Below are 14,902 nucleotides of genomic sequence, written 5' to 3' on the forward strand. Positions count from 1 at the left end.
CCACGGCTGTAGCTACCTCTGTGTCGGCAGTCGCTCGTCATCCATAAGTATACTAGTATCCATCCATCTCCATTGTTTACCTGAGGTGCCTTTTAGTTGTGCCTATTAAAATATGGAGAACAAAAATGTTGAGGTTCCAAAAATAGGGAAAGATCAAGATCGACTTCCACCTCGTGCTGAAGCTGCTGCCACTAGTCATGGCCGAGACGATGAAATGCCATCAACGTCGTCTGCCAAGGCCGATGCCCAATGTCATAGTACAGAGCATGTAAAATCCAAAACACCAAATATCAGTAAAAAAAGGACTCAAAAATCTAAAATAAAATTGTCGGAGGAGAAGCGTAAACTTGCCAATATGCCATTTACCACACGGAGTGGCAAGGAATGGCTGAGGCCCTGGCCTATGTTCATGGCTAGTGGTTCAGCTTCACATGAGGATGGAAGCACTCAGCCTCTCGCTAGAAAAATGAAAAGACTCAAGCTGGCAAAAGCACAGCAAAGAACTGTGCGTTCTTCAAAATCCCAAATCCACAAGGAGAGTCCAATTGTGTCGGTTGCGATGCCTGACCTTCCCAACACTGGACGTGAAGAGCATGCGCCTTCCACCATTTGCACGCCCCCTGCAAGTGCTGGAAGGAGCACCCGCAGTCCAGTTCCTGATAGTCAGATTGAAGATGTCAGTGTTGAAGTACACCAGGATGAGGAGGATATGGGTGTTGCTGGCGCTGGGGAGGAAGGAAATTGACAAGGAGGATTCTGATGGTGAGGTGGTTTGTTTAAGTCAGGCACCCGGGGAGACACCTGTTGTCCGTGGGAGGAATATGGCCATTGACATGCCTGGTGAAAATACCAAAAAAATCAGCTCTTCGGTGTGGAAGTATTTCAGCAGAAATGCGGACAACATTTGTCAAGCCGTGTGTTGCCTTTGTCAAGCTGTAATAAGTAGGGGTAAGGACGTTAACCACCTCGGAACATCCTCCCTTATACGTCACCTGCAGCGCATTCATAATAAGTCAGTGACAAGTTCAAAAACTTTGGGCGACAGCGGAAGCAGTCCACTGACCAGTAAATCCCTTCCTCTTGTAACCAAGCTCACGCAAACCACCCCACCAACTCCCTCAGTGTCAATTTCCTCCTTCCCCAGGAATGCCAATAGTCCTGCAGGCCATGTCACTGGCAATTCTGACGAGTCCTCTCCTGCCTGGGATTCCTCCGATGCATCCTTGCGTGTAACGCCTACTGCTGCTGGCGCTGCTGTTGTTGCTGCTGGGAGTCGATGGTCATCCCAGAGGGGAAGTCGTAAGACCACTTTTGCTACTTCCACCAAGCAATTGACTGTCCAACAGTCCTTTGCGAGGAAGATGAAATATCACAGCAGTCATCCTGCTGCAAAGCGGATAACTGAGGCCTTGGCATCCTGGGTGGTGATAAACGTGGTTCCGGTATCCATCATTACTGCAGAGCCAACTAGAGACTTGTTGGAGGTACTGTGTCCCCGGTACCAAATACCATCTAGGTTCCATTTCTCTAGGCAGGCGATACCGAAAATGTACACAGACCTCAGAAAAAGACTCACCAGTGTCCTAAAAAATGCAGCTGTACCCAATGTCCACTTAACCACGGACATGTGGACAAGTGGAGCAGGGCAGGGTCAGGACTATATGACTGTGACAGCCCACTGGGTAGATGTATGGACTCCCGCCGCAAGAACAGCAGCGGCGGCACCAGTAGCAGCATCTCGCAAACGCCAACTCTTTCCTAGGCAGGCTACGCTTTGTATCACCGGTTTCCAGAATACGCACACAGCTGAAAACCTCTTACGGCAACTGAGGAAGATCATCGCGGAATGGCTTACCCCAATTGGACTCTCCTGTGGATTTGTGGCATCGGACAACGCCAGCAATATTGTGTGTGCATTAAATATGGGCAAATTCCAGCACGTCCCATGTTTTGCACATACCTTGAATTTGGTGGTGCAGAATTATTTAAAAAACGAGAGGGGCGTGCAAGAGATGCTGTCGGTGGCCAGAAGAATTGCGGGACACTTTCGGCGTACAGGCACCACGTACAGAAGACTGGAGCAACACCAAAAATGCCTGAACCTACCCTGCCATCATCTGAAGCAAGAAGTGGTAACGAGGTGGAATTCAACCCTATATATGCTTCAGAGGTTGGAGGAGCAGCAAAAGGCCATTCAAGCCTATACAATTGAGCACGATATAGGAGGTGGAATGCACCTGTCTCAAGCGCAGTGGAGAATGATTTCAACGTTGTGCAAGGTTCTGCTGCCCTTTGAACTTGCCACACGTGAAGTCAGTTCAGACACTGCCAGCCTGAGTCAGGTCATTCCCCTCATCAGGCTTTTGCAGAAGAAGCTGGAGACATTGAAGGAGGAGCTAACACAGAGCGATTCCGCTAGGCATGTGGGACTTGTGGATGGAGCCCTTAATTCGCTTAACAAGGATTCACGGGTGGTCAATCTGTTGAAATCAGAGCACTACATTTTGGCCACCGTGCTCGATCCTAGATTTAAAACCTACCTTGGATCTCTCTTTCCGGCACACACAAGTCTGCTGGGGTTCAAAGACCTGCTGGTGAAAAAATTGTCAAGTCAAGCGGAACGCGACCTGTCAACATCTCCTCCTTCACATTCTCCCGCAACTGGGGGTGCGAGGAAAAGGCTCAGAATTCCGAGCCCACCCGCTGGCGGTGATGCAGGGCAGTCTGGAGCGACTGCTGATGCTGACATCTGGTCCGGACTGAAGGACCTGCCAACGATTACGGCCATGTCGTCTACTGGCACTGCATATGATTCTCTCCCCATTGAAAGAATGGTGGAGGATTATATGAGTGACCGCAACCAAGTAGGCACGTCAGACAGTCCGTACTTATACTGGCAGGAAAAAGAGGCAATTTGGAGGCCCTTGCACAAACTGGCTTTATTCTACCTAAGTTGCCCTCCCACAAGTGTGTATTCCGAAAGAGTGTTTAGTGCCGCCGCTCACCTTGTCAGCAATCGGCGTACGAGGTTACTTCCAGAAAATGTGGAGAAGATGATGTTCATTAAAATGAATTATAATCAATTCCTCCGTGGAGACATTGACCAGCAGCAATTGCCTCCACAAAGTACACAGGGAGCTGAGATGGTGGATTCCAGTGGGGACGAATTGATAATCTGTGAGGAGCGGGATGTACACGGTGATATATCGGAGGATGATGATGAGGTGGACATCTTGCCTCTGTAGAGCCAGTTTGTGCAAGGAGAGATTAATTGCTTCTTTTTCGGTGGGGGTCCAAACCAACCCGTCATTTCAGTCACAGTCGTGTGGCAGACCCTGTCACTGAAATGATGGGTTGGTTAAAGTGTGCATGTCCTGTTTATACAACATAAGGGTGGGTGGGAGGGCCCAAGGACAATTCCATCTTGCACCTCTTTTTTCTTTCATTTTTCTTTGCGTCATGTGCTGTTTGGGGAGTGTTTTTTGGAAGGGCCATCCTGCGTGACACTGCAGTGCCACTCCTAGATGGGCCAGGTGTTTGTGTCGGCCACTAGGGTCGCTTAGCTTACTCACACAGCTACCTCATTGCGCCTCTTTTTTTCTTTGCGTCATGTGCTGTTTGGGGAGTGTTTTTTGGAAGGGCCATCCTGCGTGACACTGCAGTGCCACTCCTAGATGGGCCAGGTGTTTGTGTCGGCCACTAGGGTCGCTTAGCTTACTCACACAGCTACCTCATTGCGCCTCTTTTTTTCTTTGCGTCATGTGCTGTTTGGGGAGTGTTTTTTGGAAGGGCCATCCTGCGTGACACTGCAGTGACACTCCTAGATGGGCCAGGTGTTTGTGTCGGCCACTAGGGTCGCTTAGCTTACTCACACAGCTACCTCATTGCGCCTCTTTTTTTCTTTGCGTCATGTGCTGTTTGGGGAGTGTTTTTTGGAAGGGCCATCCTGCGTGACACTGCAGTGCCACTCCTAGATGGGCCAGGTGTTTGTGTCGGCCACTAGGGTCGCTTAGCTTACTCACACAGCTACCTCATTGCGCCTCTTTTTTTCTTTGCGTCATGTGCTGTTTGGGGAGTGTTTTTTGGAAGGGCCATCCTGCGTGACACTGCAGTGCCACTCCTAGATGGGCCAGGTGTTTGTGTCGGCCACTAGGGTCGCTTAGCTTACTCACACAGCTACCTCATTGCGCCTCTTTTTTTCTTTGCGTCATGTGCTGTTTGGGGAGTGTTTTTTGGAAGGGCCATCCTGCGTGACACTGCAGTGCCACTCCTAGATGGGCCAGGTGTTTGTGTCGGCCACTAGGGTCGCTGAGCTTAGTCATCCAGCGACCTCGGTGCAAATTTTAGGACTAAAAATAATATTGTGAGGTGTGAGGTGTTCAGAATAGACTGAAAATGAGTGGAAATTATGGTTTTTGAGGTTAATAATACTTTGGGATCAAAATGACCCCCAAATTCTATGATTTAAGCTGTTTTTTAGGGTTTTTTGAAAAAAAACACCCGAATCCAAAACACACCCGAATCCGACAAAAAAAATTCGGTGAGGTTTTGCCAAAACGCGGTCGAACCCAAAACACGGCCGTGGAACCGAACACAAAACCCGAAAAATTTCAAGTGCACATCTCTAGTATAGATCCTATACGTAAGTCAATCACAGATGTATCTATAATGGGTGCATTATGTGTGGTGCACACAGGCCCCTTGGTACGGCTTACTCCTGCAGAGAACAGTAGTAAATGAGCCTTACAGTGTATGTATATATAATTATATATGATGGTAATCGGAATAAGGGCACAGAGGATGTAAACGTGACTGTAGGGCCACACAGAGGGGGGTATTCAGTTAGCTGCGGGGTTTACTAATTGCTGGCAAAAATTCCTGTAACGCAGGGAAAGGCTATTCGATTAAATAGCATTTATCCCATGCTAAAAGAAAATCGGGATTTGGGTGTGGAAACACACTGATTCCACATAAACTATGAAATCAATGGGTTATATTTACAGATGTGCACCGGAAATTTTTCGGGTTTTGTGTTTTGGTTTTGGATTCGGTTCCGCGGCCGTGTTTTGGATTCGGACGCGTTTTGCCAAAACCTCCCTGAAAATTTTTTGTCGGATTCGGGTGTTTTTTTTACAAAAAACCCTCAAAAACAGCTTAAATCATAGAATTTGGGGGTAATTTTGATCCCATAGTATTATTAACCTAAATAACCATAATTTCCACTCATTTTCAGTCTATTCTGAACACCTCACACCTCACAATATTATTTTTAGTCCTAAAATTTGCACCGAGGTCGCTGGATGGCTAAGCTAAGCGACACAAGTGGCCGACACAAACACCTGGCCCATCTAGGAGTGGCACTGCAGTTTTCTAGCGAGAGGATGAGTGCTTCCATCCTCATGTGAAGCTGAACCACTAGCCATGAACATAGGCCAGGGCCTCAGCCGTTCCTTGCCACTCCGTGTCGTAAATGGCATATTGGCAAGTTTACGCTTCTCCTCAGACGCTTTTAATTTTGATTTTTGGGTCATTTTACTGAACTTTTGTTTTTTGGATTTTACATGCTCTCTACTATGACATTGGGCATCGGCCTTGGCAGACGACGTTGATGGCATTTCATCGTCTCGGCCATGACTAGTGGCAGCAGCTTCAGCACGAGGTGGAAGTGGATCTTGATCTTTCCCTATTTTACCCTCCACATTTTTGTTCTCCATTTTTTAATGTGTGGAATTATATGCCAGTATCAATAGCAATGGCCTACTACTATATATACTGCGCACAACTGAAATGCACCACAGGTATGGATGGATAGTATACTTGACGACACAGAGGTAGGTAGAGCAGTGGCCTTCCGTACCGTACTGCTATATATACTGGTGGTCACTGGTCAGCAAAACTCTGCACTGTACTCCTCCTATATAATATACTGGTGGTCCCCAGTACCCACAATAAAGCAGTGTGAGCACAGATATGGAGTGTTTTTCAGGCAGACAACGTATACTGGTGGTCACTGGTCAGCAAAACTCTGCACTGTACTCCTCCTATATAATATACTGGTGGTCCCCAGTCCCCACAATAAAGCAGTGTGAGCACAGATATATGCAGCACACTGAACACAGATATGGAGCGTTTTTCAGGCAGAGAACGGATAAAACTGGTGGTCACTGATCAGCAAAACTCTGCACTGTACTCCTCCTATATATAATACAGCTGCTCCCCAGTCCCCACAATTAAGATATAAGCAAGCACAAATATTTGCATCAACAATGAATAAACGGAGAGGACGCCAGCCACGTCCTCTCCCTAACATTTCCAATGCACGAGTGAAAATGGCGGCGACGCGCGGCTCCTTATATAGAATCCGAATCTCGCGAGAATCCGACAGCGGGATGATGACGTTCGGGCGCGCTCGGGTTAACCGAGCCATACGTGAGAATCCGAGTATGCCTCGGACCCGTGTAAAATGGGTGAAGTTCGGGGGGGTTCGGTTTCCGAGGAACCGAACCCGCTCATCACTAGTTATATTCCTGATTATTTTAGTGATTTTTTTCCCACACAATTTACCTCCAGTCCGACTGCGAGGACTTGTGTGCGGGGTATTCCCCACTAATTGAATACCACCAGCACGGCAATTAGCCGCAGGGTTTTTAATTCCTCCGAGAGTCCTTAACCAACCTCCCAACTGTCCCAATTTTAGCAGGACAGTCCCGTTTTTCTGGGACTGTCCCTCTGTCCCAAACACAGGTAGAGCAGCAGTGAATAGACGCACATCATCTGTTCACTGGGAGAGAGAGACAGGGGTCCTGCCAGCAGCTCACAGAGCACTGGGCATGCCCCCACAGTGGCAAAAATGAGGGCATGGCTTTGCGGGAAGTGCTGTGATTGCAGGCCACGCCCATAAATTCGGGCGCACAATTTTGTCCCTCCTTGGACTCGTTAGATGTTGGGAGTTATGCTACTGTGAGAGCCGCGGCGGGTCCTGGTACAGTCGGCCTCCGGTTATTAAGACAGAGACAGAGCACTGCTGCTGATCTCTCAGCATCCCCCTTTGCTGAAGGCTGTCATCTGTTACAAAAACACAAGATTCCTGACTTTTGGATGACATGTAAACAATACTTCCCTCTCTAGTTACACGAAATGCATTGGCTGTAGTATTATCTACCAGCTCACTGACAGAATGACATTTGCTAGTGACATTTTTCGACCCATCATACCATTTTATGCTAGAAAGGAAATCTACTTCTTCTTTCTCGTCACATACCGTGCTAAAGGCCTTGTCTCTACTAAGCAGACTTTAGTTACTAAAAGTCCCTTTTAAGCATGAGATCTGTTTAGCAGTCTCCGCACTCTACCTCAGTAGTAGACATAGATAATTGTTGACATTTCCATTTGAGCATTCTGCGGTTCACAGAAAATGAAACCCGCAAACTCCTCACAATATCTTCTAGAGGGGTTTTCCTCACAGAACTCCTGTTCTGTAATTGGGTATTTGCACTGTCAATCTCCAATGTAGACACGTTTCCAGCGGTAGGCCTGTCCAACAAAACAAACCGTTGCTGTGGTTCTTTTTCCAGCTTCTGGACGTTATTATACACTATGTGGCCTTGTCGCCTGCACCACAGTCCCATTGATTGACTTTCAAAGGCCATCATCACACAACACTCTTCGGTGTCCAGGACATACTGTATAGTTGCTGGCAAGGGGTTGTTGTTGCTATCACAGTCCCTCTTTTATTTTGCACAACACACTTGCCCTTGGTGAACTGGGCTCTGTATCCTTTCTTGTCAAGGACACCTATAACAATGAGGTTTGTCCCCAAATCTAGTGCATATAACACATCATGGATGTCTGTGACTGTGGTTTCACCTTTTATTTTTAGGTGTCCTGACATTTGTGTCTGTGTGAAACTTGTCTCCATTCCCTCTGACTGTTATAGGGTTGCAGGTGCTCAGTGATATAAAACACTCTTGATTGCAACTGAAATGCCTCGTAGCTCCTAAGTCCATGTACCAGCAATTCTACCTGATACCATCTGTTACATTAAAAGCTGACTCGTTTCTCTTGTCTCTTTCTGCATTCAGAGGCTTTAAGTCCCACCGTTCCTTGTCAGAATCTGTCCAGCTCTGCTTGAGACTCAAAATGTGTGTGTGTGGGGGGGAAGGGGGGGGTTGTTCGACTGCATGCCCTAATTCTAAACATAATAATATGGGCCACCTACCAAGGCCAGGTGACCTCATCAGGTGGGCCCCTAACATTCCTAAGGTTCAAGTCCACTTTGAAACGTTAGGGACCCACCTGATGAGGTCGCCTGGCCGTGGTAGGTGGGCCCATATTTTTGGGCCAAAAAAAGAAACTCAGTGTTACTGTATGTTAAATTGCACAGTTTATTGTAATTATTCTGATTGCCAGTGTTCTTAGTGTTTAGTGTGCACCTGCATTTTCTCTTTTTTTTCTGTGTTACTTAAAATGTAGGCAAGCTCAAGAAAGAGATATATTACCACTTATCTTCTCTTACATTGAATGAAATGAGTCCATTAGTTCCATGAAGGAAGTATACTTTGCCCACATAGTACAGTAGGTTCTAAAGGGGCTTGGCAAAAGAAAAATACAATTCTTTTATGAAGAAAAAAAATTAAGTTTATTCTGAATATTGGAGCACCGCTGCACACAGCGGTTTATTTATCCACATGGAGCTCTGCGTCATATCACTTACAAGTAATTTTCTTTATCAGCCAAACTGGGCCACAGAAATGAGAGCTAATGTATAGAACCTCTGCCTTTAATTTTTGAACAATAGCATTAATATGTATGGCCAAATGCGAACGCAGAGGGACAGTTGCCTGTTTTGTATTCTGGGCTAGCAGCCACCCGCCTCTCCCTCTCCATCATGAATATTCTACCACAATGTGTCAATAAATTAAAAAATATAATTTGCTCACATATGGAAGTTTATTATTAATTTTATAGACATGGTTATTAAAGCAGCATTAAAGCTGAGCTGTAATATACCGTCCCTGTCGCGCAATAATTACTTTTTGTGTGCTTTGATGCTTTGCTATTGGCAAAATTTATGTTGGAGATAAATAAGCATTTTTGGTTCTTGCTTTTTTTAATTTTTTTTTACCTTTTTTATGTTCTCGGGCAACTTTCATTTTATGACTGAAAGATTGTCTTGTTGTTGCATTGGTGATCTAATCTTTTATTCATTATGCAGCATTAATTACACATTGCTTTGCTTTATCCGAGCCCAGTATGGCTTTTTATTCTCAACTTGATAAATTGGCTTAAAGTACAGGAAACTGAAGATTGTGGAATACATTTCACTAGGCTGGGTATTAAAGTAATTACTTTCTGCTGTGCCTTATTATCGGGACTACCGGTGATTGTTCACTGTGAAGGATGAATGTGCGCTGTTTTTATGCTTTAAATATTCTTCATCTGAAGTCTCGGAATAACATTCACTTATTGCGAGCCATCAGCCGGCGCTTTGGTGCGCAGAGCGGAGGTGTAATCTCGGAGACTCGGAAAATTCCCTGTGAAATGAATACTTCAAAAACGGTGTAATTACGATAGTTTATAATGTAATCATTCTTATTAAGAAAATATATTTTACTAATACAAATAAAGCTGTTTGTAATTAGGACGCTGGACGCGGTTTGGAGAGCCGTAGGGCTGCTAGTAATTTGAGCGGTTATGAAAATAAGAAAATGTTTGTGGGTTTTGCTTTATTTAAGGAAAGGTGGTGATCAATTATGGGATCTCTGACAAATAGCATCTAAATCTTTGTGGAGCATCAGTGTATGTTACCTATTATGTGCCGGATGTAGGGCCGGCGCCGCTATTAAAGGACTTAAGATGCCAAGGGTTAGGGAGCGCCTAAAACGCCAAATACATGTCACTTTCAGAATTTTTATTTTCCTTACGGCGCCACCACAAAAGGCGCTGACAAATGACGTGGAGTAGCGGCATCGACAACTTACTGTGAAGAAGCTGGCGACTTTTGCTCTCCCATGTTACTGATGGGCTGGGAATGTGGCGTTATGATGTCACAGCGCAACACTCCAACTCCCAGTCTGATGCAGGGAGACGGGGTTAGATGCATAGGCCGTAATGTAGTGAAGTCTGAGTTCGGCGGGCGTACGGGATTCCGTCCGAACTCGGACGTTTTTTTAAAGGGGCAATAATGTACAAGGCTAAACCATGCATCTACATGATTGCCCCTTTAAAAGAACAACCGAGTTCGTCCGGCAGCACGCATGGCAGCCGAATTCGGACTTCATTATATCCTGGCCTTGGTGTCTTGCCCTGACCAGATGGTATACAGTCAAGAAGTCACCAATTAATGTGTCGATATACAGAATGTCGACCGCTATAGGTTGTCATGCATGATGTCAACATGGCTAAAATATACACATCATTAATGTTGACATCAGAAAAGTTTCGACATTGACAGGATGTCAGCATATGAAATGTTATATTGTCATAATGTCAACATTTCTATGTTTAGGATTACCATTATGACTAGTGCTAGGGTTAGGATTACCATTAGGGTTAGGATTACCATTAGGGTTAGTGCTAGGGTTAGGATTACCATTAGGGTTAGGATTACCATTATGGCTATTGCTAGGGTTAGGATTACCATTAGGGTTAGGATTACCATTATGACTAGTGCTAGGGTTAGGATTACCATTATGGCTAGTGCTAGGGTTAGGATTACCATTATGGCTAGTGCTAGGGTTAGGATTACCATTAGGGTTAGGATTACCATTATGACTAGTGCTAGGGTTAGGATTACCATTAGGGTTAGTGCTAGGGTTAGGATTACCATTAGGGTTAGGGTTACCATTATGGTTAGTGCTAGGGTTAGGATTACCATTAGGGTTAGGATTACCATTATGGCTAGTGCTAGGGTTAGGATTACCATTAGGGTTAGGATTACCATTATGGCTAGTGCTAGGGTTAGGATTACCATTATGGCTAGTGCTAGGGTTAGGATTACCATTATGGCTAGTGCTAGGGTTAGGATTACCATTAGGGTTAGGATTATCATTATGGCTAGTGCTAGGGTTAGGATTACCATTAGGGTTAGGATTACCATTATGGCTAGTGCTAGGCTAAGGATTACCATTATGGCTAGTGCTAGGGTTAGGGCTAGGATTACCATTAGGGTTAGGATTACCATTATGGCTAGTGCTAGGGTTAGGATTACCATTAGGGTTAGCGCTAGGGTTAAAATTACCATTATGGCTAGTGCTGGGATTAAGATTATTTAAGGATGAGAAGATAACTTTGAAATGGAGGAAGTCTGCCTTAGAGCGTGATTTCCTCCAGTGTCGCTCAGTACGTGAGCGTGAATACGTGAGCATTTTTGCAGATATCTGGTGCGTTTTGTGTGCCATTGTATATGGAAGTGGCTTGTTCAGGACATGAGAGAGAGAGAATAGGAGAGAGAAGTGAGTCAAACAGGGAAGATAGGGAAGTGGTGTCAATAGCCTCAATGTTACGCTTAGTGATGGTAGTGAGGTAGAGCAGTGCCGTAACCAGAGTCATACTGGCCCACAGGGGAACAGGGGAAACCACCGGTGGGCCCCACTGTTTGTGGGCCCAACCCATCCTTAGAGATCAGGTTCCAGATTGTGCACTTGAACTATATATTATACATATGTTACATTATACTGCACAGGACTATGGTGTAATTCCTACAGTGCATTGCTGTTAATCAATCTGGTACATTATCATGCATGTACTAGCAGTATTTACTATACTGTATATTATGCACTCGCCAATGGTTAGCTAAGCCTCTAAACATGAGCCCTTATCACTGCAGGTCGGTGGGGGGGGGGGGGGGGGGAGGAATGTGAGGCCCAAAGCAGAGAGAGCAGCAGGAGAAGTAGTGTCAGAGGGAGTAATCCAGGTTTCAGTAATGGCTAGTAGGGCAGGGAGTTGGAAAAGAAAAGGTCATGAGTGGAGACCAGTTTGTTACAAACAGATCTGGCATTCCAGAGGGCACAGGAGAGGGGATAGGAGTCTGTGGGAGAGATGTGAATGAGATTATCAGGGTTGTTGTAGCGTTGAAGTGAGATTAACTTTCAAGGCAGGGATAATGAGAGAGTAGTGATGGTGCGGGTGCCTGAGCTAGGAAGGGAACCTGCAGGAGGTGGGCAGGGAGAGAGGTCAGTGTGATGTGGATAGGGGTGTGGGGAGATGACAGGGACAGGGAAAGGAGGGAGGGAGCAGGGCTGAGTCATGGGGTAGTAGGGGGTCCACCCAGAGGTGCACACCGGTCCCCTTCTCTGTTGAAACGCCCCTGGATAGAACTATGCTAAAAAGACAGTATTGATATTTCAGAAATGTTATATAGAAACATAGGCTTTGACGGCAGATTAGAACCACTTGGCCCCTCTGGTCTGCCCCTTTATTACCTTTTGGTTGGCACTACATCAGTGTTACATCACATGCTTAATGTTGACATTATGAACAAATTGAAAAGTTTTCAATCTTACATTCTTCATCTAAATAATTGAGAACATTTACTATCACATGTATAAAGTATTTATAGATGTGAAAATAATACATGGGTAGTTTATATTGATATGAGTGAAACATGGAGCAAGGTACCCGAGTAATGGTAAGGAAGGTCAGAGGATGCGGCCGGGCAGCGCTAGGATATGCCCTTTCTGTTATCTATGTTCATCTAACAAAGGAACCGATGTACAGTATATATATATATATATATATATATATATATATATATGGACTCCCAACAGCTGGGCACCAACAATCTGATGTAAACTCTAACACCCTCTTATTCTGCAGTAATTATGTCCATCTGTCTAAACCTTTGAATGATTTTACAGCTGAAAACCTGTACCATTCGCTGCATATATTTTTGAATAAATGAATATAAACTGTAATATCTTGGTACAGCTCCGGAACGGATAATGAATTGATGGATGAAATAAACAATTGTTTTGTCTGCTTGCAGGTCTGTAGCCGGTGTAGACACAGATCCAGGACTGGTGCACATGGAGGTACAAGATCCGGATGGAGGTGCAGTAACTTATTTTACCTATTAGTGACTAATGTAAACCAACAGGTCTGTGGAGTAAATAAATAAATTGTTCCAACCAACTCCTCCTCTCCAGTTGTGCAAATTTCTGCACCTTCACAAGTGTCATCAACTTGCTCCATAAACAATTTCCTGTACAAGGTGCAGCCGGTCAGCAGCGCAAATGCAGTTTTGGACCTTACTTTGTACATACAGTATGTTTTGAAATCATACTTACCCATTCTAACGGGACATCCATGAAATGCCTGAATTTTAGCGAGGTTTTCATGATGCAAGGTGTAGGCCAATGGTGATGCATATGTCAATTGGACCTCCCCATGTGGCAAATAGTGATGGCGAAATCCAAAAACTAGGCAGGTGTGACCTAGATATTAACCAAGACCAGGGCAGCCATCATGGGGGGACTGCGGGGACTTGAGTCCTGGGCTCTTACAGAGAGGGGGCCCATTCCTTGCTCTTACTGCCAATACCTGGAGCGCTGCACAGGCAGAACACCAACAATGGGCTGATGCGCAGTCAGGACTTAATACAAGCCTTCCCAGCGCATCAGCTCTGTGAATCGTTTCTGCAGGTCCACAATACTACACCTACTGTATATGTAACGTCACAATGTGTGACATCACATAGGGGTGGAGCGGTGCGGCAGAATCTTTTTTTTTTTTTTTTTTTTGGTGGGGGGGCCCTGTCTATTTTCTTAGTCCCGGGCCCCACAATTTCTGTTGGCAGCCCTGACCAAGACCATCAGTTTAGGAGGGAGATGGCTGTGTTTCCAGAGTAGCAGCAGTTTGCACAGGCAGATGAATTAGGTGGAGTGGGGGCGGTTCCGCTTAAGTCAAGTGCCTTGTTTTACAGACCTTAGCAGAAACAAGATTACATTTATTGTCCAAGTTTACATTATGCTGAGGAAGTGGAGGGCACACATTTCCAGAGACATTCCATGTCATGTGACCACATAGCCATTTCAACTTCACAAAAGGACTTGAAGCTTGAGCCAGCTCTGCTCCTCCGTGTAGAGAAGGGACAATTGCCATCCAAGCAATGTAACAAGAAACATACATAAATGGGCACCCCTAAGAAAATCATTACCCAATAGTCTCTTATTCTCATGATTACCTACAGTCCCTCATTCTTATGATTCTTATGATTACCCACAGTCCCTCATTTTCATGATTGCTCATAATCCTCATTCTCATGATTACCCATAGCCCCTCATTCTCATGATTACCCACAGTCCCTCATTCTCATGATTACCCACAGTCCCTCATTTTCATGATTACCTATAGTCCCTCATTCTCATGTTTGCTCATAATCCTCATTCTCATGATTACCCATAGCCCCTCATTCTCATGATTACCCACAGTCCCTCATTCTCATAATACCCAGAGTCTCTCATTCTCATGATTACCCACAGTCTGTCATTTTCATGATTACCCATAGTCCCTCATTCTCATGTTTACTCATAATCCCCATTCTAATGATTACCCACAGTCCCTCATTCTCATGATTACCCACAGTCCCTCAGTCTCATGATTACTCACAGTCCCTCAGTCTCATGATTACTCACAGTCCCTTTTTCTCAGGGATCATTTAAGCCATAAGAAGGGATTAAAGTAGTATGAGTGTGAACGTTAATATGACATTTCCAGCATTTACATTGCACCTCAACAAAATTTTCCAACCTCCATGCACAATTTATAGTTATCTTTATAATTTCTATAGTGCTGCCATATTATATGGTACCTTACAGAGCATATTTTCTCATTCACATCAGACTTTGCCCCAGTAGTGCTTACTGTATATGCAGTGCTACAGTAGGTGATCGTTTTCCCATGT

General features: G+C 45.1%; 1 protein-coding gene and 1 long non-coding RNA gene across 5 annotated transcripts in view; one reads left to right on the top strand and one right to left on the bottom strand.

The window, feature by feature from the left end:
- The window catches only part of SORCS2 (sortilin related VPS10 domain containing receptor 2), a 1,363,792-nt gene that overhangs the window by 1,106,054 nt on the left and 242,836 nt on the right, over positions 1–14,902 (top strand). For all 4 annotated transcript variants that reach the window (XM_063923915.1, XM_063923923.1, XM_063923934.1 and 1 more), the window contains one exon: positions 12,986–13,050. In XM_063923915.1, the coding sequence (XP_063779985.1) occupies positions 12,986–13,050 (65 nt within the window). The remainder of the gene's footprint in view (positions 1–12,985; positions 13,051–14,902) is intronic.
- Positions 1–14,902, bottom strand: part of LOC134928331 (uncharacterized) — a 179,879-nt gene that overhangs the window by 68,549 nt on the left and 96,428 nt on the right. The gene's annotated exons all lie outside the window — the stretch shown is intronic.

The sequence above is a fragment of the Pseudophryne corroboree genome, chromosome 1 (assembly GCF_028390025.1).
Source record: "Pseudophryne corroboree isolate aPseCor3 chromosome 1, aPseCor3.hap2, whole genome shotgun sequence".
Classification (NCBI taxonomy): Eukaryota; Metazoa; Chordata; class Amphibia; order Anura; family Myobatrachidae; genus Pseudophryne; species Pseudophryne corroboree.